The sequence below is a fragment of the Oncorhynchus kisutch genome, linkage group LG17, assembly GCF_002021735.2.
Source record: "Oncorhynchus kisutch isolate 150728-3 linkage group LG17, Okis_V2, whole genome shotgun sequence".
Taxonomy (NCBI): Eukaryota; Metazoa; Chordata; class Actinopteri; order Salmoniformes; family Salmonidae; genus Oncorhynchus; species Oncorhynchus kisutch.
The window spans coordinates 9,492,599-9,520,107 of record NC_034190.2 but is presented as its reverse complement, the minus strand read 5'-3'; the positions used below and the strand labels follow the sequence as shown (position 1 = coordinate 9,520,107).

The following is a 27,509-nucleotide window of genomic DNA, read 5'->3' as shown; positions in this document are numbered from 1 at the left end:
ACTGATTGCAACATGTTCAAGTAGGAAGCAAAAGGGGGTTGGACGCATGTTCATTCAGATTACTGGTAAAGTGAACAGTGCAGACTGACTGTAGGCTATTTCGCGCCCAAGAAACTGCTTCCTACCAGGTAAGAACATGCCATAACAGGTTTTCAGTTAGTATATTTCACAGTAGTAGCCTACAATAGTTACTGTCTGCTTAGTATCGTGCTTTTAACTAATACTATGCCCTTTTAAATCAATTGAGGTGGGCGCAATCCTCAAGATTGGACAAATCCAGGAAGGAAATTTGACCTCGATAGCCACTGCTGCGTAGTAGGCGACCAAAATGTGGCTCACATTTGGCAGCTAACGTTAGTGTACGGCAGTGGTGGATATCGTAATGTAAAAACGATATCTCAGAAATGTATTTTACATAAAATAAAAGACATGCCGTCGTGTAGTTTAGGTAAAATATGGGGTGTCCTTGTCCTTAGCAACTCGCTATTCGGTGTTTTTTCGGGGGGTTGGTTTGGCTAGCATAGCAAGCCAGTCAGCTTGCTAACTGTTGTTAGCTTTTTTTGTTTGTTGTTGCAAACATTACTTGGTTAGATTATAAATAAACTAGCTAGTTTCGTGTCAAACAAGTCTGAGCTAAGTGAAAATGTTTTTTTGCTTTACAAACCAGTATTTTTGCTATTTCCGTTTTTAATGGTCAGTCAAGGAAGCTAACCAGCTAACTAATGTTACCTAGTTACCCTCACCCTGCTCCACTGACTGTTTCCGGCCACTGATAAAATACCAAAATATGACTTATTTTATGTCTACTGTCATTATAGAGCTCAGTGTTGGGCCAGAACTGTTTTGTTAGAGAAATAGGCAGGCATTAGGCCTAGTGCAACATTTACAACGTCTAGATTCAGCCTGTGAGATGAAGTGAATCCTGTTTAGTAAGTTGGTTTGCAGCGCAACATAATTGTTGTTCCTTGGACAGGAAATACCACTTTTATAACTGAACAGACCATGAGACTACCTACATTAGGCTACATTCCTATTTCATAAAGGTGCTTCTCTGTGTGCTATGAGCAAGTACAACGATTGATTAATGCCCCTTGACTTAGTCCACATTTTGTTTGTAGATTATTTGATACATTTTGTACTCGGCTGTATTCAAAATGTGTTAAATAATCTACACACAATACCCCATGATGACAAAGTGAAAACATGTTTTTTTTAGACATTTTTGCGAATTTCTTAAATGAAATACAGAAATGTATACAGAAAATACAGAAAAGTATTCACACCCCTGAGTCAATACTTTGTAGAAGCAAGCACCTTTGGCGTTGATTACAGCTGAGTCTTTTTGGGTATGTCTCTAAGAGCTTTACACATCTGGATTGTACGCTATTTGCATTATTCTTTAAAAAAAATATTCAAGCTCTGTCAAATTGATTTGTTGATCACTGCTAGACAGCCATTCTCAAATCTTGCCATAGATTCCCAAGCTGATTTTTAAATCAAAACTGTAACTAGGACACTCCGGAACATTCAATGTCGTCTTGGTAAGCAGCTCCAGTGTAGAGTTGTTGGCCTTTTGTTTTAGGTTATAGTCCTGCTAAAGGTGAATTCGTCTCCCAGTGTCTGTTGGAAACCTGGTTCAGTCGGCTTTTTATCAAGGGTTTTTCCTGTAGCTGTATTCCATTGAATTTTATCCTGAAAAACTCCATAGTCCTTACCGATGACAAGCATACTTATAACATGATGCGGCCCACACAATTCGCCCACTTATCAGGAGAACATCCCTGGTCATCCTGATCTGGCGGACTCACTAAACACAAATGTTTTGCTTAGAAAGGATGTGTTGGAGTGTGACCCTGGCTAGCCGTAAAAAAAAAAAAATAATTGTGCCGTCTGGAATTTTTTATCATTCGTACTTTTGATACTAAAGTACATTTAAAACCAAATACTTTTAGACTTTTACTTAAGTACTATTTTACTGGGTGACTTTTACTTTAGTCATTAAGGTATCTTTACTTTTACTCAAGTATGAAAATGTAGTAGTTTTTCCACCACTGGCCACCAACATACTTGTGTTGGATTTGACCAAAACATAACTCTTTGTATGTCTTTGCCACATTGTTTGCAGTATTACTTAAAAGTGCAATATGCAGAAATCTCTCCGCCATTTCCTAGTTGCTACATTTCTAACGGTAAAGTTTGACAAAACCAGCAATTATTGTGTAGTGTATCATTGTAACATCTGAACTGTGGATTTTTTTCTCCATAACTTTTTTTTTTTGCCGTTTGAAGCTGGTGTACAAAACAGAAAGTAAAAGATGCAATAACAAATCTTAAGCACAGGAAGCATAGAAATAGTTCATATAGAACAGATCTACCGCTTCTTAGACTTGCTTTTTAATGAGAGTGACAGGTATACAACTCAAATTTCTATGTGAATTTGGTTGGGTCACCCAAAAAGTTAAATATTGTAGCTTTAAGTGCCTTGTTGCAAACAGGATGCATGTTTTGGAATAATTTTATTCTGTACAGACTTCTTTCTTTTCACTCGGTCATTTAGGTTAGTATTGTGGCATAATTGCAATGTTGTTTATCCATCCTAAGTTTTCTCATATCAGAACCATTAAACTGTTTTAAAATTACTGAGCAGTTTCCTTCCTTTCCGGCAACTGAGTTAGAAAGGACTACTGTATCTTTGTAGTATTTGGGTGTATTGATACACCTTCCAAAGCCTAATAACTTTACCATGCTCAAAGGAATATTCAGCATCTAGCTTTTTATTTTATTTACACATCTACCAATAGATGCCTTTCTTTGCGGTTCACTGGAAAACCTCCCTGGTCTTTGTGGTTGAGTCTGCTTGAAATATGCTACTCGATTGAGAGACCTTACAATTATCTGTATTTGTGGGGTACAGAGATGGGGTAGTTATTAAAATATCATGTTAACTTCTATTATTGTCTATACAACTTATAATGCGATTTGTTAAACACATTTTTACTCTTGAACTTATTTAGGCTTGCCATAACAAAGGGGTTGACTACTTATTGACTCAAGAAATTTCAGCTTTACATTTTTGTATTTTTTATACCTTTTCTATAATTTTCTACAAATGAAATTCCGCTTTGACATTATGGGATATTGTGTGTAGATCAGTGACACAGAATCTCAATTTAATAATCAGGCTGTAACACAAGTAAATGTGGAAAGTAAAGTGGTGTGAATACTTTCTGAAGACACTACATGTAGGCTACCTTACAGTTAACCCCTCTCAAATATTTGAAAGAATCTTGTTTTTCTTAGCAATAAAATAGAAAACGCAGAGCACCTGACCCCTGACACTTTCTCTTGGACCCATTTGGGCATAGCGGTCTCTCTACTGGTAATGGATACATTTTGCTAAGTCTTTGGAAACCGGTGCTAGCAATACTAGTGTTATTGGAAAAAATATTATATTTCTTCATTCAACATTTTGTTTTGAGTGGTCCGGAGTTTTAGATGAGTTGCTTTAGAGTTTAAGAAATGCACTTAAAAAAATATATATATATATATATATATGATCTGCAGAGAATGGGAGAAACTCTCCAAATACAGGTGTGCCAAGCTTGTAGCCTTGTAGCATCATACCCAAGAAGACTCTAGGCTGTAATCGCTGCCAAAGGTGCTTCAACAAAGTACTGAGTAAAGTGTCTGAATACTTATGTAAATGTGATATTTCATGTTTTATTTATATATTTATATATATATTTATATATATATATTTATATAATTATATTTATATATTTATATAATTATATATATATTTATATATATTTATATAATTATATATATATATATATTTATATAAATATATATAATTATATAAATATATATAATTATATATATATTTATATATTTATATATATATATTTATATAAATATATATAATTATATAAATATATATAATTATTTATATATTTATATATATATTTAATTATATAAATATATATAATTATTTATATATTTATATATATATATATATATAATATATATATATATATATATATATATATATATATAATATATATATATATAAATATATCAATTTCTAAACCTGTTTTTGCCATGTCATTATGGGGTATTGTGTGTGTGTAGATGGATGATAAGGGTAAAAAATGATTTAATCCATTTTAGATTAAGGATATAACGTAACAATGTGGAAAGGGTTAAGGGGTCTGAAGCAGAGCCAGACATTACCCCCCCCCCCAGGCTATGTATCTTGTCCGGACTGGTTCTATAGTCTCTCTTCACTCCCCATCCACACTACCATGCATTATGGGTATGGCTGCAAAATATAGACAAGCTGTTAAAAGGCATTCTAAGCCATTCTCTCAACTGTCTTGTTATAGATTCTGACATTGTGTAGCTTCTATTTTTACCCATGTTTTGACTTTTTCTCCACAAGCACTGTGAAGGTCATTTGGTGGGGGGGGGCTTTTGGGGATACTGGCGACTGCCAGGGGGTCAAGCAGGCGAGGGCAGTGGGTCTTGTTGACAGGGGACAAGTTGTCAAGTCACTGTTCCAGACCTGAGGTCTCAACAGTTCTAGAAATAGCCTGTGTCCCAAACAGAACCCATTTCTCTATATAGTGCACTACTTTAGGCCAGGGCCCATGGGACTCGGGTTGAGAATAGGGTGCCATTTGGGACATTGATGATGAGGTCTCCAGAGGACAAGCCAACACAGCAGCAGGACCTTCTGGCCTCTGGTTGCTGATAGGCTCCAAGAAATCTCTGGGGGCCACGATTGTGACTGTGTAGAGATGATTTTTCCTCATTGAGTCGGACATTTTGTAGTGAGGTTTTTTTATTTGACAGTGTGAAATTGTGTTGTTATGCATTTGTTTATTTGCTAAATAACTTTTTCTCACCAGCTAGTTTTATTGTAGATTTGTGTTTAGGCTAATAACTTACTCATTCTAGGCTTGTCTACTTTTGTCAGCATGCATAAAGTTTGAGCACTATATAAAACACAGATGTTTATACTTAAATCAACCCATCCCTCCTGTTGTTGGACAGGTACATCTAGTTGTATATTTAGTTGTCTTTATTTCAAGGATGTCCACTTCCTTGTTCTACCTCACATCATACCCAAACCGAACGCGCGTAATTTGATATGTTCCCACACACCAAACGCGATCACGACACGCAGGTTGAAATATCAAAACAAATTCTGAACCAACTATTTTAATTTGAGGACAGGTTGAAAAGCATTAAACATTTATGGCAATTTAGCTATCTAGCTTGCAGTTGCAAGCTAATTTGTCCTGGGATATAAACATTGAGTTGTTATTTTACCTGAAATGCACAAGGTCCTCTACTCTGAAAATTAATCTACATATAAAAGCTCAACCGACTTGTTTCTAGTCATCTAACCTCCTTTTTTCCTTTGGACTTTATATGGCTATTGGCATCTAACTTACATAGTATTACCACGACGACGAGCGACCTCCGTTCATCTTTCAATCACCGGCGTGGGTATACCCACGTGCCATCTCCTCATTGGTTATCTGCTTCGATAAACCAATGAGGAGATGGGAGTGGCAGGACGTGCACCGCGTTCAGCGTCACAAATAGAACTGACTTCTGTTTTTGCGCTTGGCAACGCAGACGCTCGTTGGCACGCGCAATGATTGAATAACATGTATGTGTAAATGTATTTTGCAACACGCACATGACGTGAGAGGTGTGGTCAGCATGTCAGGACCTTATATGGTGTCTGGTTCTACTTCTTGGTTCTACCTAAGAGTAGTCTGGGTAGCCGCTAATGGGCTCAAGACTAAGGAGATGATTGTGGACTACAGGAAAAAGAGGACCGAGCACTCCCGCATTCTCATCGACGGGGCTGCAATAGAGCAGATTGAGAGCTTCAAGTTCCTTGGTGTCCACATCACCAACAAACTAGCATGGTCCAAGCACACCATGACAGTCTTGAAGCAGGCATGACAAAACCTGTTCCCCCTCAGGAGACTGAAAATATTTGGCATGAGTCCTCAGATCCTCAAGGTTCTACAGCTGCACCAGCGAAAGCATCCTGACAGCATCCTGACTGGTTGCATCGCTGCCTGGTATGGCAGCTGCTTGGCCTCCAACCGCAAGGCACTACAGAGGGTCGGACATACTGCCCAGTACATCACTGGGGCCAAGCTTCCTGCAACACAGGATCTCTATACCAGGTGGTGTCAGTGGAAGGCCCTGAAAATTGTCAAAGACTCCAGCCACCCTAGTCATAGACTGCTCTCTCTGCTACCACACGGCAAGTGGTACCAGAGTGCCAAGTCTAGGTCCAAGAGACTTCTAAACAGCTTCTACCCCCAAGTCATAAGACTCCTGAACATCTAGTCAAATGGCTACCCAGACTATTCACATTGCCCCCTCCCCTCCACACCACCACTGTCACTAGGATCTGTAACAGTGGACTGTGTTTTGTAGACATTACCCTTTGCCAAAGTTTCAAAAAGTGTGTTTAGGAGTGCAAGGGCAATTTTGAGTTATTGCACACGTGCACTTCAGAGTAGGCGTTCCCTAATGGAAATTTGCAAATTAATGCTTGAACAGGCCAATAGGATCTCACTAGCTCGTGCTTGGCTCTGCCCACTAATTAATTTGCTCCCATTAGAAATGACTCTCTGGTCTATCTTAGTTACTTTAAAAAACAAACCCATCTTTGCTTATATGGTCTCTGCTTAGTTTGGTCAACAAACAGGTTGGTTACTGTATAAAACACCCAAGTGTATTACCAGTGCGTACCAACATCACTCATCCCTCTCGTTGTTGGACAGGTAAACCTCTAGACAGGCCTGACAGTGGAGATGTCTAAAGCGCCAGATGGCCCCGCAAGGACCCGCTCCAGATCAAAGTCCAGGTCCAGGTCTTGCACGCGGTCTCGTTCCAGAAGCCGCTCCCGCTCCAGATCCAGGAAGCACCGCTACAGGTGAAGTTTATAATAACTTCCTTCCTCTAGTGTATGGAGACTTGTCATCAAACCCTGTTTTCCATACATTACTGGGACATATACTTGCCATATGCCTAAGATGAGAATACTACACATTTTTTGCATTGTAATTTCAGAATGTCCATAATATATCTGGTGCTAATAGTGGAATGATAGTTTCACATTTGTGAATTACTCGCCAGTGTTGTGATTGGCTGTGATATTTGATTTTCCCCTGCTGGATTGACATCTGTTGTCAAATGGGCGAAAGCTGTTCTGACTGCGATTTCCACTAGATAATACACCCACATTTCCTGGTTGCTGAAATTCTACATTGTTCACTCGGTTCTTTTTTTTCACAAAGTCAATTAATCTAAATCTCTGTGAAATTCTACATTGGTCCACCAACTTTAAACCGCTGTAAAAGCAATATTTTGTGTTTATTTACTGAAAATATATTTCACAGCGAATTTGTTATTAAAAAAATATTTCGCATTGGGTTTAGATACTTCGGTGCTTGTTTTCTCACTGAGCTATTTATGCTAGATAACACAGCTACAAAGTCTGAACAGCTTTCCCAGTTTGATAACTGAAACCGCTCTGGCTGGAGAATTCAATAGGCCAATATCATAGCCAAGTACTAAAAAAATCATATCTTTTATTTTGTCAAACTTATGGACGATTCACTATATACACACACACACACACACACACACACACACACACACACACACACACAGTGGGGAGAACAAGTATGATACACTGCCGATTTGCAGGTTTTCCTACTTACAAAGCAGGTCTGTCATTTTTATCATAGGTACACTCCAACTGTGAGAGACGGAATCTAAAACAAAAATCCAGAAAATCACATTGTATGATTTTTAAGTAATTAATTAGCCTTTTATTGCATAAGTATTTGATACATCAGAAAAGCAGAACTTAATATTTGGTACAGAAACCTTACAGAGATGTTTCCTGTAGTTCTTGACCAGGTTTGACCAGGTTTGCACACACTGCAGCAGGGATTTTGGCCCACTCCTCTATACAGACCTTCTCCAGATCCTTCACGTTTTGGGGCTGTTGCTGAGCAATACGGACTTTCAGCTCCCTCAAGATTTTCTATTGGGTTCAGGTCTGGAGACTGGCTAGGTCACTCCAGGACCTTGAGATGCTTCTTACGGAGCCACTCCTTAGTTGCCCTGGCTGTGTGTTTCGGGTCGTTGTCATGCTGGAAGACCCAGCCACAACCCATCTTCAATGCTCTTACTAAGGGAAGGAGGTTGGTGGCCAAGATCTTTCGATACATGGCCCCATCCATCCTCCCCTCAATACGGTGCAGTTGTCCTGTCCCCTTTGCAGAAAAGCATCCCCAAAGAATGATGTTTCCACCTCCTTGCTTCACGGTTGGGATGGTGTTCTTGGGGTAGTACTCATCCTTCTTCCTCCAAACACGGCGAGTGGAGTTTTGACCAAAGCTCTATTTTTGTCTCGTCAGACCAGTTGACCTTCTCCTATTCCTCCTCAGGATCATCCAGATGGTCATTGGCAAACTTCAGACGGGCCTGGACATGCGCTGGCTTGAGCAGGGTGGACCTTGCGTTTGTTGCAGGATTTTAATCCATGACAGCGTAGTGCGTTACTAATTTTTTTCTTTGAGACTATGGTCTCAGCTCTCTTCAGGTCATTGACCAGGTCCTGGCGTGTAGTTCTAGGCTGATCCCTCACCTTCCTCATGATCATTGATGCCCCACGAGGTGAGATCTTGCATGGAGCCCCAGACCGAGGGTGATTGACCGTCATCTTGAACTTCTTCCATTTTCTAATAATAGCGCCAACAGTTGTTGCCTTCTCACCAAGCTGCTTGCCTATTGTCCTGTAGCCCATCCCAGCCTTGTGCAGGTCTACAATTTTATCCCTGATGTCCTTACACCCTCTCTGGTCTTGGCCATTGTGGAGAGGTTGGAGTCTGTTTGATTAAGTGTGTGGACAGGTGTCTTTTATACGGGTAACGAGTTGAAACAGGTGAGTGGAGAACAGGAGGGCTTCTTAAAGATAAACTAACAGGTCTGTGAGCTGGAATTCTCACTGGTTGGTAGGTGATCAAATACTTATGTCATGCAATAAAATGCAAATTAATTACTTAAAAATCATACAATGTGATTTTGTGGATTTTTGTTTTAGATTCCGTCTCACAGTTGAAGTGTACATATGATAAAAATTACAGACCTTTTACATGCTTTGTAAGTAGGAAACCTGTTTCAGGTTATCAAATACATGTTCTCCTCACTGTATATACTACCTTTCAAAAGTTTAGGGTCACTTATAAATGTATTTTTAATCTAATTTTCTTTCGAAAATTATAACATTAAATTGATCAGAAATACAGTGTAGACATTGTTAATGCTGTAAATGACTATTGTTGCTGGAAACGGCTGATTTTTTAAAAAGTAATATCTGCATAGGTGTGCAGAGGCCCATTATCAGTAACCATCACTCCTGTGTTCCAATGACACGTTGTGTTAGCTAATCCAAGTTTAACATTTTAAAAGGCTAATTGATCGTTAAAAAAAAACATTTAGCAATTATGTTAGCACAGATAAACTGATATGATTAAAGAAGCAATAAAACTGGCCTTCTTTAGACTAGTTGAGTATCTGGAGCATCAGCATTTGTGGGTTTGATTACAGGCTCAAAATGGCCAGAAACTAAGACATTTCTTCTGAACCTAGTCAGTCTATTCTTGTTCAGAGAAATGAAGGCTATTCCATGCGAGAAATTGCCAAGAAACCGAAGATTTCGTACAACGCGGTGTACTACTCCCTTCACAGAACAGCGCAAACTGGCTCTAACCAGAATAGAAAGAGTGGGAGGCCCCGGTGCACAACTGAGCAAGAGGACAAGTACATTAGAGTGTCTAGTTTGAGAAACAGACGCCTCTCAAATCAAATGTATTTATATAGTCCTTCGTACATCAGCTGATATCTCAAAGAGCTGTACAGAAACCCAGCCTAAAACCCCAAACAGCAAACAATGCAGGTGTAGAAGCACGGTGGCTAGGAAAAATTCCCTAGAATGGCCAAAACCTAGAGAGGAACCAGGCTATGTGGGGTGGCCAGTCCTCTTCTGGCTGTGCCGGGTGGAGATTATAACAGAACATGGCCAAGATGTTCAAATGTTCATAAATGACCAGCATGGTCAAATAAAAGTAATCACAGTAGTTGTCAAGGGTGCAACAAGTCAGCACCTCAGGAGTAAATGTCAGTTGGCTTTTCATAGCCGATCATTGAGAGTATCTCTACTGCTCTTGCTGTCTCTAGAGAGTTGAAAACAGCCGGTCTGGGACAGGTAGCACGTCCCGTGAACAGGTCAGGGTTCCATTTCCGCAGGCAGAACAGTTGAAACTGTAGTAGCAGCACGGACTGGGGACAGCAAGGAGTCATCATGCCAGGTAGTCCTGAGGCATGGTCCTAGGGCTCAGGTCCTCAGAGAGAGAGAAAGAAAGGGAGAATTAGAGAGAGCATACTTAAATTCACACCGGATAAGACCGGAGAAGTACTCCAGATATTCCACACTGACCCTAGCCCCCCCGACACACAAACTACTGCAGCATAAATACTAGAGGCTGAGACAGGAGGGGTCAGGAGACACTGTTGCCCCATCCGATGATACCCCCGGGCAGGGCCAAACAGGAAGGATATAACCCCACCCACTTTGCCAAAGCACAGCCCCCACACCACTAGAGGGATATCTTCAACCACCAACTTACCATCCTGAGACAAGGCCGAGTATAGCCCACAAAGATCTCCGCCACGGCATAACCCAAGAGGGGCGCCAACCCAGACAGGAAGATCACATCAGTGACTCAACCCACTCAAGTGACGCACCCCTCCTAGGGACGGCATGAAAGAGTACCAGTTTTAACCCCTGTAATAGGGTTAGAGGCAGAGAATCCCAGTGGAAAGAGGGGAACCGGCCAGGCAGAGACGGCAAGGGCGGTTCATTGCTCCAGAGCCTTTCCGTTCACCTTCACACTCCTGGGCCAGACTACACTCAATCATATGACCCACTGAAGAGATGGGTCTTCAGTAAAAACTTAAAGGTTGAGACCGAGTTTGCGGAACTCCCGGAGTCGTCTCTTCACTGTTAACGTTGAAACTGGTGTTTTGCGGGTACTATTCAATGAAGCTGCCAGTCATTTTGTTACAAATTTAACCAGAACTTTGCATAATGCACATTCACAAATAATGGCTAACTACTTGTAGCAGGCATTATAGAAAATGAACAGGGGTCTCATTTAAACAATCTCTCAAGCTCAAGTCCACGTTGCTAGTGAGTAGCCAGCTAATCTTAATATTTCAAGTATAGCCAACTTGCATCTATTTACTAGTTAACAAGGTAAAACTGTTAAATTGTTAAGAACACACCCCCCTGTCTGTCTCCAGCTGTTTGAACAGCATGCTAGCCCGTGGACTTTTAACATGTTGAAAGCAAGTGGCCTACCTTATTTCTCAGAATGAGAACGAGTTGCCAATTCCATATTGAAATGCATTTTCTTTTCATGCTTATTGCACGTTTTAGACAGCTATTATAGCAGTAGTTGGTCAAAATGCTGATAGTGGTACCGCAGTGCCATGTGTGACAAACTGAGCATTAATTTTCCAGAATCTTCATACTCTTGTGGTAGTAGTGTCTGCTCTGTGCGCAATTTGAGGAGTTGAGACATGAAAGCGTGTCGGTAGAAAGCTTAACTTTCTCCATTACAGCATAATAATGTTTCTATATGTTGTGCTGTTCATATGAACCATTCTGTTGGACCAAACCTCAAATGCAAATAGCGATTTGAAGCCGCTTGTCAGAGGAAGATGTGATCTCTCACCTTTGTTGTGAGTGCCGGGGGGGGGGTGAGCGTGAGAGGAAGAGGCGACGTGACATGTTTCACCCTTGCAAAAATAAACCCTATGCATTTCTGTGGGCTTATTTGTGTGTCCGTTTTCGGGAAGTTTGTCTTGCATAATCAACAAACATAAGCACTGCATCACCATTGGGTGCATAAATACATACATAAATCACCAGCAATAACTACAGCAGACAACACATGGATACAGTCCGTAATTCCGTGTGGGAATGAAGGATTTCTGGCCTCTGTATCGGCAGCCTGGCGGTAAGGAGCTGGTCCTGGTTCAGTGGATGCTTCGTCATTCTCGGCGGCTTGGCGGTAGGGAGCTGGTCCTGGTTCAGTGACTGCTCCGTCATTCTATTCATATTGCTGGTGTAAATTGGAAGGTTCACACAGCACAGAGGGAGCAAAGCTGACGAGACCAAAAAGATAACATGAGAACAACGGACATAAATGCTCATAAAAATAACAACCAGGATTCATGCAATATAACAGTTAGGCATTTCGATCAACATCATACATTCAAATGAATACGATATATCGCCCAGCCCTAAGTAATACTGTGAAATAATTTAGCGCTATATATATGCGCTATATATATATATATATTTATAATGGACATTTTCTGAAATGATAATGCAAATAAATGAAATCCTGTCTTGCACCTTTTTAAGATATACTATTGGTACACTGTTGAGTAAAAGGTTCATTTTTATCCTTTTTCTTTGCTAGGATAAAAATGTAACTTCATATTTAGGATGGGGTTAAAATGGCCGCCTCTTAACCAGAAAACACATTTTATATTATACAATCTATTTCCCATCCGTCTTCTGTTTTGAACTGAGACAGAATGAACTAATGCACCTACATAACATGCAGTCAGTGACCCATAAGTTTTATTCATTATTGAATATTATTATCCTTTTGTTACATTTTAAGATGAGTGAGTCATCATTTGGGTCAGTTCTTTGCCCTGGAGAAGGGAGGTCAAACAACATTCAGCACTTTGTGCATCTGTAATGACTTCCATGAGGAATTATGGGCCCAGTGTTGGTTACATCTCAACTTAGTTATATGACTGAGCATGTTTTTATTGATTGGCTATTGTTTAAAGTTGGATCCCCCTCAAGCCACTGTGTGTGTTTGCCATACAGTAGCTTGATAACAGGATGCTCGGGACCTCTTTCTGTTCAATTGTACCTTTTAAAAATTTAACTAGGCAAGTCCGTTAAGAACAAATTCTTATTTTCAATGACGGCCTAGGAACAGTGGGTTAACTGCCTTGTTCAGGGGCAGAACAACAGATTTTTACCTTGTCAGCTCGGAGATTTGATCTTGCAGCCTTCCAGTCCAACGCTCTAACCACTAGGCTACCTGCCGCCCCAATGCACAAGACAAGCGCCGTCCATAATAAATGACTTGTCCAAAAGGATGGCTGGAAGTGCTTTCACAAAGAGAGAGACGTGTCAGAAGGAGAGGAAGTGTTGCCTAGCCAGGTCAAACACCCTCTTCCCACTCCCTCCTCCTACAGGGATTAGAGTAGAAATGCTTTCCCATTTTGGCCCAACTCTTTCCACTGCTCCAGTCCCTCCACTCACACACTCGTCAGATAAAGGGAGTCCCTCACTAACTACTGTGAGTACGCCATGTAGCTCACTGCGCCCAGACTCTTTCAATGAAAAAGCTCAAGAGGTAAGTGGATGGGGGATTTTATCCACTGGATTTGGCAGTTTTTCCCACTGCTGTACATGGGTAGAAACCAATATCCTGTTCGCTTGCTGTCTGGGTTGTCGTTCTAATTCACTTTCGTCCTTCTAAAATGTGCCTGCTACTTTGCATTTTCCTGGATTTCTAGGAGTAGTGTGCCGATGTACTATGGGGACGCTACTTTCACTGTTAGTTATTTTTCTGCCTCACATTATTTCCATGGATTTAAGCACCGATGTTAGAATCCTTTATATGTGGTGGAGGTAATACTCTTCATGTCTAAAACCTCCAGCATTTTTAACCAAATACATTGGCTAAGTCTTCGTTTGTTGGTTTAGAATGTCACAGGATAAGCAGTATGAACATGTATTCCATATGGTGCCTGATTGGGGATTTCTCCTTTTCTGTCCATCATGTTACTCAAAGAGCACCTTGAAGTGAAGTTGTTTGAATGTTGAGTGTCTTCAGAGGGAAAAGGTTGGAGGAGGATCCTGGCTGCGTTGGTCCCTGGCTGTGTTTTTAAAAGGCGCTAGTGTGTGGTTTAGTAGCTCCTCCACGTGGACAGAATACTCTAACGCAGTCCCTCCGTCCCATCCACTGGGACCACTGCCAGTTAACAAACCGACGGTGTAGGTTATTTAGCCTGACCGTCTGTTCTCTCTGAGTGAATTGTCTGGAGAATGAAAAAGGCACACCTGAGTTGGCGAGGTGCAGGCTGCCGAAACAACACAACCATTTTATTATTTTACTCTGACTGTATACTCCTACTCAGTCCAACTTAACCAGACAGGGTTGTCTCAAGGTGTACATATGTTTACTGTTTTTGTAATGTTTTGGCAACCTTCTGAAAAGTGTACCAACATTGACTTGGCTACACAGTATCTTTAACAGACTTCTCTCCTAGTTCTAGGTCACGTTCCCGCTCCAGATCTCACTCTCCGTCCCACGGCAGGAACTATCCCACCAGAGACTACCAGAACAACCGGGGTTACCAGAGGGGCTACAACCGTGGCTTCCGCAGACCCTTTTACTTCCGCGGTAGAACCCGGGGCTTCTACCCTCGCCAGGGTTACCAGAGAGGAGGTAACAGCTACGGCTACAGAGCCAACAACTGGCAGGGGGGGGGCTACCGGGACGGGCCGCCCCATGACCAGGACCACCACGGTCCTCACAGCCCCAGGAGAGGGAGATCTCGGTCCCGCACGCCCAGGAAACGCTCCGGCAGCCGCAGCCACTCCCGGTCTCGATACTCCGACCGTTCGTCCTCCAGGGGTTCCCGACGGTCCCGGCGGCACCACAGCTCCTCTTCCCGCTCCTCTTCCCCGCGGAATCGCCGCAGCAGCCCCGGCTCAGGGAAGCCTGGCTCTAAAGATGTAAAGGACAAGACTACACCAGTAGAGGTCAAGGAGGAGAGGGGAGGGGCTGGGGAGCAGGTAGGAGGACCTGGGGGAGAAGGCAGCAGTCATGATAAGGCCTCTGCTGGGAAATGGCAGGGTCTGAGTGACTATAACAACAGCCCCAAATGCAGCAGTCCGGCTGTTGGTGCCAAACAGGGGAAGTCGGACCCCAAAGGGTCATTGTGGAGAACCATGGGCAGCACTGGCAGTGTTCCCTCTACCAAGAGCCCACCAGGCTCCACCAAGGCCGGGCCGACTGCCTCCACCAGTGGGTTTGGTTTCTTTGGCAAGGAGGATCCCACCAGAGCAGACGATAAGACTGCTATTTCCTCTGCTTTCAAAAAGTATGTTCCTCTTTTTCTTTCCTTTTCCTTTCCAGTTTGTGATTGTAATGATTTATTTTAAGATTGTTCAGTCTGCACAGCTACAATAGATTTAAAAGAATGGATGCCATTGCCACTTCTCAATTTTAATGCATATAACAAAATTGAAAGTCACTTTTTTATTTTTTTATTATATGCTTATGTTACTGGGTAAGTTGACAGAGAACACATTTACAGCAACAACATGGGGAATAGTTACAGGGGAGAGGAGGAGGGGGGGGGGGGGGGGGGTGAATGACTCAATTGGAAGCGGGGGATGATTAGGTGGCCATGATGGTATGAGGGTCAGATTGGGAATTTAGCCAGGACACCAGGGTTAACAACCCTACAATAAGTGCCATGGGATCTTTAGTAACCATAGAGAGTCCGGACATCCGTTTACCTGCACCCTACGGGGGGGGGGGCAGGGCAGGGCAATATCCCAAATCATTGCCGTGGAGCATTGGAATATTTTTTTGGGGGGGGGGACCAGAGGAAAGTGCCTCCTGCTGGCCCTCCAGCACCCCTTCCAGCAGCATGATACATGATAACCCTCTAACTTAAAGGGTGATGGTTATGTAAGTATCATTATTACAATATGAGTCCTGGTCAGTCTATTCTAAGTGTTCAATGTCATTCCCTGGTATTGTCAGTCTTCTGTGGTTGTGTAGTCTTGTTTCATTAGATCATCCAACATTCTACCACGTGATGAAATGTCTTTCATTTTAATATCACCGCCCTGTTAGAAAATCTGGATTCTGTAACGATAATAGATTTGAATCAACATTCTCCTTTTTGTATAACACAATGTAAAGGTCCATATGCTTCTCTGTCTGATTGCCCAGGTTCTTGGCAGAAAACAAGAATAAAAAGCAGCAGCAGCAGGCGGCGGCAGAGTGGGAGAATGGCCAGGACGGAGACAGCAGAGAGAAAGGGAACAGCAAGATTGGAGGAGGCCTTTTCAACATAACAGCAGCCTCCTTCAGCTCCAAGGCCGATAAGTCTCTGCCATTCCTGGAAAGAGCCGAAGAGGCCTTCCTCAAGTCTCAGGCTGCTGAAAGAGAGGAGGAGGAGGTGGTCAAGCCCAAAGGAGCCACCCTGACAACACGGGATGTGTTTGGGAAGTGGGAAGACGAGCCCCATTACTACCCCCCGGGGAAGGACGAGGAGAGACGGAGAGACACGGCCGAAGACGTGGATGAAGACCTGGAGCACATGGAAGAGGAGCTTTACCGCAGCCGCAAGCAGGCCTCCAAGAAAGAAGAGAAGTCCAAGAGGAAGGAGAAGAAGAAGGAGAAGAGCAACAGGAGGAGTCCATCTCCCGTCAGCGCAGCAGTGCCCCCTAGGGGTTCAGGCAGCGGGGAGAAGGACAGGCCCCTAGCCCTGTTCCCCATCAATAGGTTGGAGTCACACCTACCCAGGTCCTCTGGGAAGAGGGAGGGCTTGGAGCACAGTATCAACACATTTGATGAAATGCCCAGGTAAGCAGCATCACCAATGGTGTCCAACAGACTGGATGGTTAATAGTTTCTGAAACTGGCCTAGTTCTTAACTTCTTGGCGCACCCATCCCGTTAGCGGGATCATTTTCGTCAACATCCGCTGAATTGCAGAGCGCCAAATTCAAATTAAATTACTGAAAATATTTAATTTTCATGAAATTACAAGTGGAATATACCAAAACACAGCTTATCTTGTTGTTAATCCACCTGGCGTGTCAGATTTCAAAAAAGCTTTACAGAGAAAGCAAAGCAAGCGTTTATGTGATGACATTTCTCTCAGCAGACAAAACATTACAAACAGCTAGCAGCAAAGTAGATTAATCACGAAAGTCAGAAAAGCAATAAAATGAATCGCTTGCCTTTGATGATCTTCAAATGTTTGCACTCACTAGACTCTCAGTTACACAATAAATGTTCCTTTTGTTCGCAAAAAATTATTTTTATAACCAAAAACCTCCATTTGGTTGGCGCGTTTTGTTCCACAGGCTCGTGCAGGTCACGACGGGCATACGAAAATTCCAAATAGTATCCGTAAAGTTCGTAGAAACATGTCAAACGTTTTTTATAATCTATCTTCAGGTTGTTTTTACAATAAATAATCGATATTTCAACCCGGACGGTAGCTTTTTCAATAGGAGAGGAATAGAAAAGGTCTGCTCGCGCATGCAAAACTGGGGACACTCAGCTATACACTGACACGATGTGATCATTCTCGCTCATTTGAAACTATGTCTAAAGACTGTTCACACCTTGTGGCAGCTATAGGTAAAGGAATCTGGTTGATATCCCTTTAAATGGAGGATAGGCATGCAACAGAGGTTTCAAAATAAGAGGCACTTCCTGTTTGGATTTTCCTCAGGTTTTCGCCTGCAATATCAGTTCTGTTATACTCACAGACAATATTTTGACAATTTCGGAAACTTTAGAGTTTTCTATACTAATCTGTCAATTATATGCATATTCTAGCTTCTGGGCCTGAGAAATAGGCAGTTTCACTTGGGCATGTTTTTCATCCAAACATCAAAATACTGCCCCCCCCTAGTCTCAAAGTTAACTGCGTATAGTTTTGGATATGATTGAGGGGTTAACATTTTTATGGAACTCTTGTCACGGTCTTGAACACAACAGTTTCAGCTTGTCTTTCTCTTCTCAGCGCCTCTGGAAGTCTGACTAAGGAGCGTGGTTTGTCCAGGGATCTGGTGCATCCCAGTAAGAAAGATCCCGGACAGTTCCGCTCCATTTTCCAACACATACAGGCTGCTCAACTCCAACGCAGCCCCTCCGAGCTGTTTGCGCAGCATATTGTCACCATTGTGCACTACATCAAAGGTAAGTGCTGCTTATGGTTGACTGTATTACCGGTCATGACGGAAGTCAGATTCCACGTGATCGTTTAGTCACGGTAATTAGGCTTCTCCAAGCTCTGATACTGCTGATGGTCAATGGTAGCCTACCAAATTTTGCTAACTGTCTGGTACTCAGCACTCTACAGTCCCTCTAATCCCTCTGACATCAATGCAAATGTCATCGAACACTTCATGACAGCATGAGCTCATGTTGTGCAACATTTCTATAGGCTATGCAATTGCTTAAGAAAACAGAGTGATGGCCTGAAGTGTTCCATCAGCTTTCTAGAAACTTTGCCTATATTTTTCTCAACTTTCCTAATATTAACCTCATTGCTTATATTTACAACTGGAGGCTTGTATATATTTACAACCTGGCTGGATTGAAAATGAACCACAGAAAAGCACCCTCCATTTGCTATGCATAGTGGTCAAAAATAGTAAAAAATAAAGAAAAACCCTGGAATGAGTAGGTGTCTACACTTTTGACTGGTACTGTATTTTAATTAACACTCAATTACCGTGAGACCAGCAGTTATATACTTGACAGTCACCGACTGACAAAATGTTATGACTGCCACAGCCCTACTCTGACCCACAACAACACCTAAACAGTAACCACTCGGTGAATGAAGTCAGTGATAGCAGATCTAGGGGTTGATTATTAAAACGGGCTGAATCCCAAATGGCACATTATTCCCTTTTTATAGTGCACTATAATGGGGCATAGTGTTCCATTTGGGACTCACACAGGGTATTTATTGGTTACCATGACGTTGTCTGTGGCTTCGGATACTGAGGAGGACACAGCCGTGGGGCTTGGATTCGGAATGTTCAGTAGTTCTATGGAGTGTTGACTCACTAGTCCTTTTGTAGGATATGATGTAATTCTGGCATTGTGAGAACATTTTCAAGTATAAAAAAGATGAGCTTGACGCACCTCCTCCGTTTGTAGAGGTGCTGACTAACTGTATGCAAATGAAGGGAAGTCACGCTGTGCTCCCAACAGTTTAATGGAGACACCTAACCAATGTTTCAGCACACTCAGTGTGAGACATTCTTTAAGTCCTTTTTGAATTTAAACAATTGTCTGAGTTGGAGACGTCCACGGACTAAGAAAGGTTGTCTGTGCCTACAGATTGGTATTCAAACCCCTTGATTTATACCACATGCTGTTACAGCCTGAATTCAAAATTGATTAGATATACATTTTTAAATCTCACTCATCTATACACTATAACCCCATAATGACTAAGTGTAGATGTGTTAGGAATTTATTAAAAATTCAATACAGAAATGTCTAATTTGCATAAGCATTCGCTCCCATGAGTCATTACTTTGTAGAAGCACCTCTTGGCAGCGATTACAGCTTTGAGTGTGTCTGTATCAGTGTTGTTCATCTATATTTTGGGGATTTTCTTCCTTGCAGATTTTCTCATGCTCTGTTAAGGTAGCTGGGGAGAGGCGGTGAACAACCAAGTATTTCCACAGATTTCCAATGGGATTCAAGTCTGTGCTTTGGCTGGGTCACTCGGACTTTCACATTCTTGTTGTGAAGCCATTCCAGCATTGCTTTGGCTGTATGCTTGAGGTCCATGTGTGGATGGAACGTACATCTTCGCTCTCCAATCTAATGTTTGCTCTCTGAAGCAGATTCTCATCAAGGATTTGCCTGTATTTGGCTCCATTCATTGTTCCCTCTATCCTTAGCAGTCTCCCAGTCCCTGCTTCTACAGCACCTCCATAGCATGATGCTGCCAACACCATGCTTCATTTTAGGAATGGTGTTAGACGGGTGATGAGCTGTGCCTGGTTTTCTCCACACATAGTGCTTTACATTCAGGATCTTTTGCCTTCATGCTCTTGAGTCTTTCACATGCCTTTTTCTCAGGAGTGGCTTCCATCAGGCTACTCTCCCATAAATCCCAGATTGTTGTCCTTCTGGCAGCACCTCCCTGACCAAGGTCACCTCCCAGTTGCTCAGTTAGGTCGGACGGCCAGCTCAAGGCAGAGTCTGGGTAGTTCCGTATTGTTTCAGTTTCCCCAATGATGGAGGACCACTGTGCTCTTGGAAACATTCACTGTAGACATTGTTTTATAGTCTACAGACAGTTCCTTGGACTTCATGGTATAGTTTTGGCTCCGACATGCACTGTCAACAGTGGGACTAGATAGATATATACATATAGACAGATGTTTCTTTCTAAATCGCGTCCAAACAATTTAAAATGGCCACAGGTGTACTTCAATCTAGTTGTAGCGACGGCTCAAGGATGATCGAAGGAAATTGCATGCACCTGAGTGTCATAGCAAAGGGGGTGTGAGAACTTATGTCAATGTATGTAAATGATGTAAATTTAGATGCATGTGTTTGATTTTCAATCAATTTGCAAAAATGTCTATGTTTTCACTTTGTCATTAATGGGGTATTGTATCTAGATCAATTTAACTCCTTTTTGAATTTGGGCTGCGACACAACAATGTGGAATAAGTCAAGGAGTATGAATACCCTCTGAAGGCCACTGTATGTAAGTATTGTCTGCGTTAGTGGTGTCAAAATATGAATGTTGTATCTGTCCTCCAGCACAACATTTCCACTCTTCAGGCATGACTTTAAGTGAGCGATTTGCCATGTACCAAAGAAAAGCAGCTGAGATGGAATTGATTAAACAAAGGAAGAGTCCAGAAATCCACAGGTAAGTCATTCTCAACCAACATTGTAGAAAATACAGTTAACTGCCAAAATAAAGGAAACCCTTTTATACAGCAGAACCAAGTATATTGAAAGCAGGTGCTTTGACACAGCTCTGGTTCCTGAGTTAATTAAGCAATTAACGTCCCATCATGCTTAGGGTCATGTATAGAAATGGCTATGCCTTCATAGGACGACAATCCACCCATCCGTAGGGCACGAGTGGTCACCTGAATGTTTTGATGAGCATGAAAACAATTTGAACAATATGACATGGTCGTCTCGGTCACCAGATTTCAACCCAATTAAACACTTCTGGTGCGGCGCCTGAGACATCGTTTTCCACCACCATCAACAAAACACCAAATGATGAAATTTCTCATGTATCATCCCTCCAATATCAAATGTATTTATATAGTCCTTCGTACATCAGCTGATATCTCAAAGAGCTGTACAGAAACCCAGCCTAAAACCCCAAACAGCAAACAATGCAGGTGTAGAAGCACGGTGGCTAGGAAAACTCCCTAGAGAGGAACCAGGCTATGAGGGGTGGCCAGTCCTCTTCTGGCTGTGCCAGGTGGAGATTATAACAGAATATGGCCAAGATGTTCAAATGTTCATAAATGACCAGCATGGTCAAATAATAATAATCACAGTAGTTGTCGAGGGTGCAACAAGTCAGCACCTCAGGAGTAAATGTCCGTTGGCTTTTCATAGCCGATCATTGAGAGTATCTCTACTGCTCTTGCTGTCTCTAGAGAGTTGAAAACAGCAGGTCTGGGACAGGTAGCACGTCCGGTGAACAGGTCAGGGTTCCATAGCCGCAGGCAGAACAGTTTGAAACTGGAGCAGTAGCACGGCCAGGTGGACTGGGGACAGCAAGGAGTCGTCATGCCAGGTAGTCCTGAGGCATGATCCTAGGGCTCAGGTCCTCCGAGAGAATTAGAGAGCATACTTAAATTTACACAGGACACCGGATAAGACAGGAGAAGTACTCCAGATATAACAAACTGACCCTAGCCCCCTGACACAAACTACTGCAGCATAAATACTGGAAGCTGAGACAGGAGGGGTCAGGAGACACTGTGGCCCCATCCAATGATACCCCCGGACAAGGCCAAACTGGCAGGATATAACCCCACCCACTTTGCCAAAGCACAGCCCCCACACCACGAGAGGGATATCTTCAACCACCAACTTACCATCCTGAGACGAGACTGAGTATTGCCCACAAAGATCTCCGCCATGGCACAACCCAAGGGGGGGCGCCAACCCAGACAGGAAGATCACGTCAGTGACTCAACCCACTCAAGTGACGCACCCCTCCTAGGGACGGCATGGAAGAGCACCATTAAGCCAGTGACTCAGCCCCTGTAATAGGGTTGGAGGCAGAGAATCCCAGTGGAAGGGAACCTGCCAGGCAGAGACAGCAAGGGCAGTTCGTTGCTCCAGAGCCTTTCCGTTCACCTTCACACTCCTGGGCCAGACTACACTCAATCATATGACCTACTGAAGAGATGAGTCTTCAATAAAGACTTAAAGGTTGAGACCGAGTCTGCGTTTCTCATATGGGTAGGCAGACCATTCCATAAAAATGGAGCGCTATAGGAGAAAGCCCTGCCTCCATCCAGCTGTTTGCTTAGAAGTTCTAAGAACAATTAGGAGGCCTGTGTCTTGTGACCGTAGCGTACATGTAGGTATGTACGGCAGAACCAAATCGGAAAGATGGGTAGGTAATGCTTTGTAGGTCAGCAGTAAAAAGCAATTCTGGTTTGTGGCCCAATTCCATATTAAGACACTTTGTTTGTTTAGTGTTTTCTTATTTTGGCAGTTACCTGTTGGTCTGCCTTTTGACTGACATTATGAGATTTATTTAACACACATCAAACATTCCATGTGGATTTATAAAGTTGTGTGTGTCGCTGTTACTCCAAAATAGTTTTGAGAAATAACTGAATATTCTTTGAGACCGTTGTGTGACCAGTACGTACACCCGTTTAGTGTAGCTGTATCCAACTGTCCTTTTGTTTTGTGTCCCCCTCCCAGGAGAATCGATGTCTCCCCCAGTGCTTTTACCAGACACTCTCACCTGCTTGAGGAGCTGGAGGACTGCAGCTACAAGGTGAACGGCCTCTTTTGGCATTTGAAGTAAAACAGGGGATTTGAGACGACCCAAACAAAGCAGCAGTGTTCAGCTTTGTGCTTTTCTTTTAAAGGAGATAAGAGTCTAAATCAAAAGAGCCCAGTTGTGTATTGTAATGCCAAGCGAGCCCCCCGAGCCTAAGAGATCATATGGTTATTGAGCTGTTATGTACGTACATACGTACCCACCCAAGCAAAGGCTAACAGGAAGTGACTTAAGCTGCTGTGTCCAAGCATCTCAAGGGACCCTAAGCAATGCCGTTGTAAGTATTTTTCTCAAAACAAACAAGCAAAATGTATTCAAGTTCAGTACAAATGATTGTGTTTTTTGAAAATCTTATCTTAAAAGCTGCTGTTTTACTATGAGGTGTGTAGATGTCTTGTCTGTAAATGTGTGTCTGTTACTTGGCCAAGTTACTCAGTTTAATAGAAGCCTGAGAAGATTAACTTAGTTTCCATTAACACACATTATACTTGAGTACATACCAAATACTTTGATATAAAACATAGTTATTTGAAAGAAAAGCTGTTAACATCAAGTTGACCTTATATCTCAGGAGGGCTACATTTTGTGTCATCATCAGATGGGGTCCAAAACTAAAACTGTTTTAACAAGTTCTGTCTTTTAAAAAAACTTTTGTATGTGAAAAGACTTCATTATATTTTGTCCATTGATAAAGTTCAGTCGTAGGATGGTAAATTAGAAGTTATGTTGTCCGAAGCGAAAGCGATCACTAACATAGACAACACTTCTATATCTACACAGGATCGGGGTAGAACAGCGAAAACTGACCCAATGGACCTGCGTCTGGATATAGAGCGCCGTAAAAGGTTTTCTGGGAAGGAGCAACGGGACGGGGGCAAGGGATCCCAGGGACCCAGCCAAGAGAGGTCCTCAGAGAAATCTTCCAAACGCCACAAGAAATCAAAGTAGGCTTATTATATCTTAATGTAAAATCACCTCCCTATAGTCTCTTCCCATTGTCTTACGTCAGACATCCCGATGAGCCGGTAGCGTTGGAATGAAGCCATCTGCCTTAAATTGTATCTTTGATTAAAATGTAGTGATACAAGCTATATGTGACACATTTTCACCCTTATCCATGATTTCCTGTTTTGCACTCCCAACTATAGAGGCAGTCAAAATGGAGACTAATTCAGATTTGCTCTTTACCCTTCACTCTCAGAAAAAACAAGAAGAATCGTAATCGCTCTCCATCCTCCTCCTCCTCTTCCTCCTCCTCTCCCTCTCCCTTCAGAGAAGGGTTCCGAGGTAAAGACCACATGATGGGGGAGGAAATGGAGCATATGGACCAGGGCTACAGTAAGCCTCGCTTCGGGTCCCGTGACTATGAGGGCCCCATGGATAGGTGTCCCCCCCGAGACTATGAGGGCCCCATGGATAGGGGGCCCCCCCGCGACTATGAGGGCCCCATGGATAGGGGCCGAGGACGTGGTGGAGGATTTGTAAGTTCTGCTCTCCGTGTGGTGTATTCTACTGTTACACATAGCCTAACTGCACAATTGGAATGATGTGATTGATTGTCTTGCAATATACATCAGTGACATTCAAAAACACAACACTCTGACAATAGGCCTGATTCCTCTTTTCTCCACAGCCAACTGAGAGCCCCTAGTGTTCTCTCTCTTTCCCTCCCTCTCTCCCCCTCCCGCTTTCTCTCCCCTACTCTTTCTCCCTCTTTCTTTCCCCTACTCTTTCTCCCTCTTTCTTTCCCCCCTATAGCTGTCTTTTTCTCTCTCCCACAGCAAAACTGACCCAAGATCGGTGTCTGGGGCTGTAGAGTGAAGTTGCCCATAGTCTGACCAAGTTTGTTCTGGTGGTTTCAGCTTCCCAGAGTAAGAGGAGGAGGAAGGGGCTGGAATAGAGGCAATTACCAAGGTAACACAAGCAGCAATGGCAACCCCCCTCCTAATATGAACGCCGCCCCCCCAGAGCGTCCCCCAGATGAGGACTGGGACCCAGAGTACACCCCCAAGAGCAGGAAATACTACTTTGTGAGTTTCACCACTTCCTGTCTTAGCACATGTTATTTCTTTGTCTGAAATGGCACCCTTTTCCTTTTTTTTATAGTACACTACATGTGACCAGTGATGATCTTGATTTGAAAATGGAAACCTGGTCTTAATTATGTTTCAGTATTGTGATCGTTGATCTTCTTAGCACTCAGGGACATTAATAGAACATGAATACGTTCAAACATGTTCCTATACTGATGCTGGTGCAGTGGTTGTTTTCACTGACCTCTCTCTGGCCCATCCACCTTACAGCATGATGACCGTGAGGATGAGAAGACATGGCTGGAGAGCTGTGGCCGAGGGGTCTTTCCCCACAGCAGGGGTCGCTTCATCTACCGCAAGGGGGGCAGAAGCCCCAACAAGTGGACTCATGACATGTTCCAGACTGGCGAGGAAGGGGGCGGGAACAAGGAGGAGGAGCACCACAAAGAGATGGACCAGAAAGACAACCAGGCTGCCGTAGACCCCTCAGCTTCCTCCAAACTGTAGTAGAGGACTAGGCCCTGTTACTTCTCTTGCTCCTCCTCCTCCATCCTCTTGCTCCTCCTCCATCTTCTTGCTCCTCCTCCATCCTCTTGCTCCTCCTCACCCATCTTCTACCACCAGAGCTTTCTGTCCATTTGTGAGAGGTCATCTGATCCTCTGAGATCATCTCTGTGTAGGCTATAGGAGCCTGCACACAGTCACATCAGAACATACATGATACACTGGTCTTTGTATTGTTGAGACAGTGCCACTTTCAGTAAGTTGTGAAAGAGATGTTGAATTGAACTTGAGTTAAGAGCAATACTTTTTTATTTTATTTTAATTACCAGTAATTTGTCTTTGTTTGTTTATCTGTCTGTATTTGCTTATTTGTTTTGCGAACAGCTGACTGGTTTTCAGTTGTTTTCTGGGTCTGCAATGGTGATGGTATTGCAGCTACATTGATTTAAAACTTCAAGGACAAATTATTTTCCCTCTTAAGACATTGAAATTACATGCATTTGTGCCTTAAGGTTTATATTCATACATGGTGATTATATGTGCATTGCTCTAATTTTGTGCAAATGTTCTGCTGTACTAGCTAACGCAAGCCTTTAGCTAAACAGGTGTTTTGGGCAATGATACGTTTCTGAGGGTATTTGCATAACCATTTGGACTCAGCTTCCCCACCCCATTGGACCAACCTACTGTGGGTACTGAACCTCCCCACCCCATTGGACCAACCTACTGTGTGTACTGAGAACTCCCCATTAGAGTTTCTCACATTGTCCCATTTGAGAATTCTTCATCATATCCTAAGCATTTTCATTACCGCCAATACTTCTGCTCTCCTACTTTTTGGGGGGTTGAGGTTTTGTATGTGGTGCCTCCCTCCTGTTGATACTGGATGTTTTTCTGTTTTTAAAGCAAGGATTTTCACTGTGTAAAATGAAAGGACCGTGACAAAAAAATAGTTTGTTTCAGAGTAAATTAAAAAGTAAGTAAAAAAAAAAAAGTCTATTGTTATTGAGGCCTTTAACTTGGGAGAGAAGTGTTTAAATAGGATACTGTATGTTTTAATAACATGTTTGAAAATGGATCAGTTTATGGGCTTGTTGGAGTCCTTCAGTAATGTTCTTTATCAAAAGGTAAACTTGGACTGTTTGAGGTTTATGGCATAAGAAGTAGAGAACATTTCCCTGTATGTGGCAAGTACTGTCAAAGTATAATTGTTGGTGGCGTTTAAACAGGTGAGTAGGGTTTAGTGAGGTACTGGGCTGCTTTGTTTGGCCTATCCAGACTGTCCTGTACTGTAGGACTGTGATTTAAATGTTTTTTTTTTTATGCTACATTTGAAACTGACGCTAACATTTCTGTTACTTCAGAGCTTTGAACTATTCTTAAATGTTCAATAAATATGTTCGCTTGAATTGTTTTGTCAATTATTGCGTTTTCCTTCAGTACTTCTCATTTTAAAGTTTTGTTAGTTTTCCACATTCTTAAGCTTGACCTGTGAAATCAACCCCTGATGAAAAGTCATTCGATCTAGTATTAAAGTTTGGGATTTGGGTATTTAAGCCCTTTATCAGATGAACTTGTGGTTACCATTTTTATGTCTGCGTCCAGTGTAAAGGAAGTTTGAGGCAGTTTCACAAGCTTAATGCTAACCGCGTTCTCTGTTCCAACACAATTAGTACTTATTGTACAATTACCTATTTAGAAATTTGTGACAGGCACACAAATTGATTGTGTATTAAATTATTTCCACACTGCATTTTGTGGGTTTTACACAATTTCCTTAACACAGTATATATTAAATGAATTCCAATTTTGTTGTGGCTCATGTTAGCTAGGCTTGGGGTTAAGGTTAGGTAACATGCTAACTAAGTAGTTAAAATTGAAGTTATCCGTGTTGAGATTCGAACACTACCTTTGGGTTGCTAGATTTTTGCTTTCTACACCCATCCATACACCCCCCCCCCCCCCAAATATT

The 27,509-nt window shown here is 42.4% G+C and overlaps 1 protein-coding gene across 2 annotated transcripts; it reads left to right on the top strand.

The window, feature by feature from the left end:
* LOC109907151 (thyroid hormone receptor-associated protein 3) lies at positions 1-26,946 on the top strand. 2 transcript variants are annotated; one of them, XR_004203840.1, is made up of 11 exons: positions 1-128; positions 6,819-6,970; positions 14,479-15,315; positions 16,179-16,814; positions 17,988-18,163; positions 20,765-20,876; positions 22,919-22,994; positions 23,781-23,944; positions 24,202-24,481; positions 24,634-25,030; positions 25,304-26,946. XR_004203840.1 is itself a non-coding variant. In XM_020504944.2 (11 exons), exons 2-11 carry the CDS (start codon positions 6,849-6,851, stop codon positions 25,538-25,540), a joined length of 2,808 nt encoding a protein of 935 aa, XP_020360533.1. In that variant the 5' UTR covers positions 1-128; positions 6,819-6,848; the 3' UTR covers positions 25,541-26,946. The 2 variants fall into 2 exon arrangements, 1 of the variants encoding a protein (XP_020360533.1); XM_020504944.2 differs by having other exon boundaries at positions 24,863-25,030.
* The last annotated feature ends 563 nt before the right edge of the window (positions 26,947-27,509 follow it).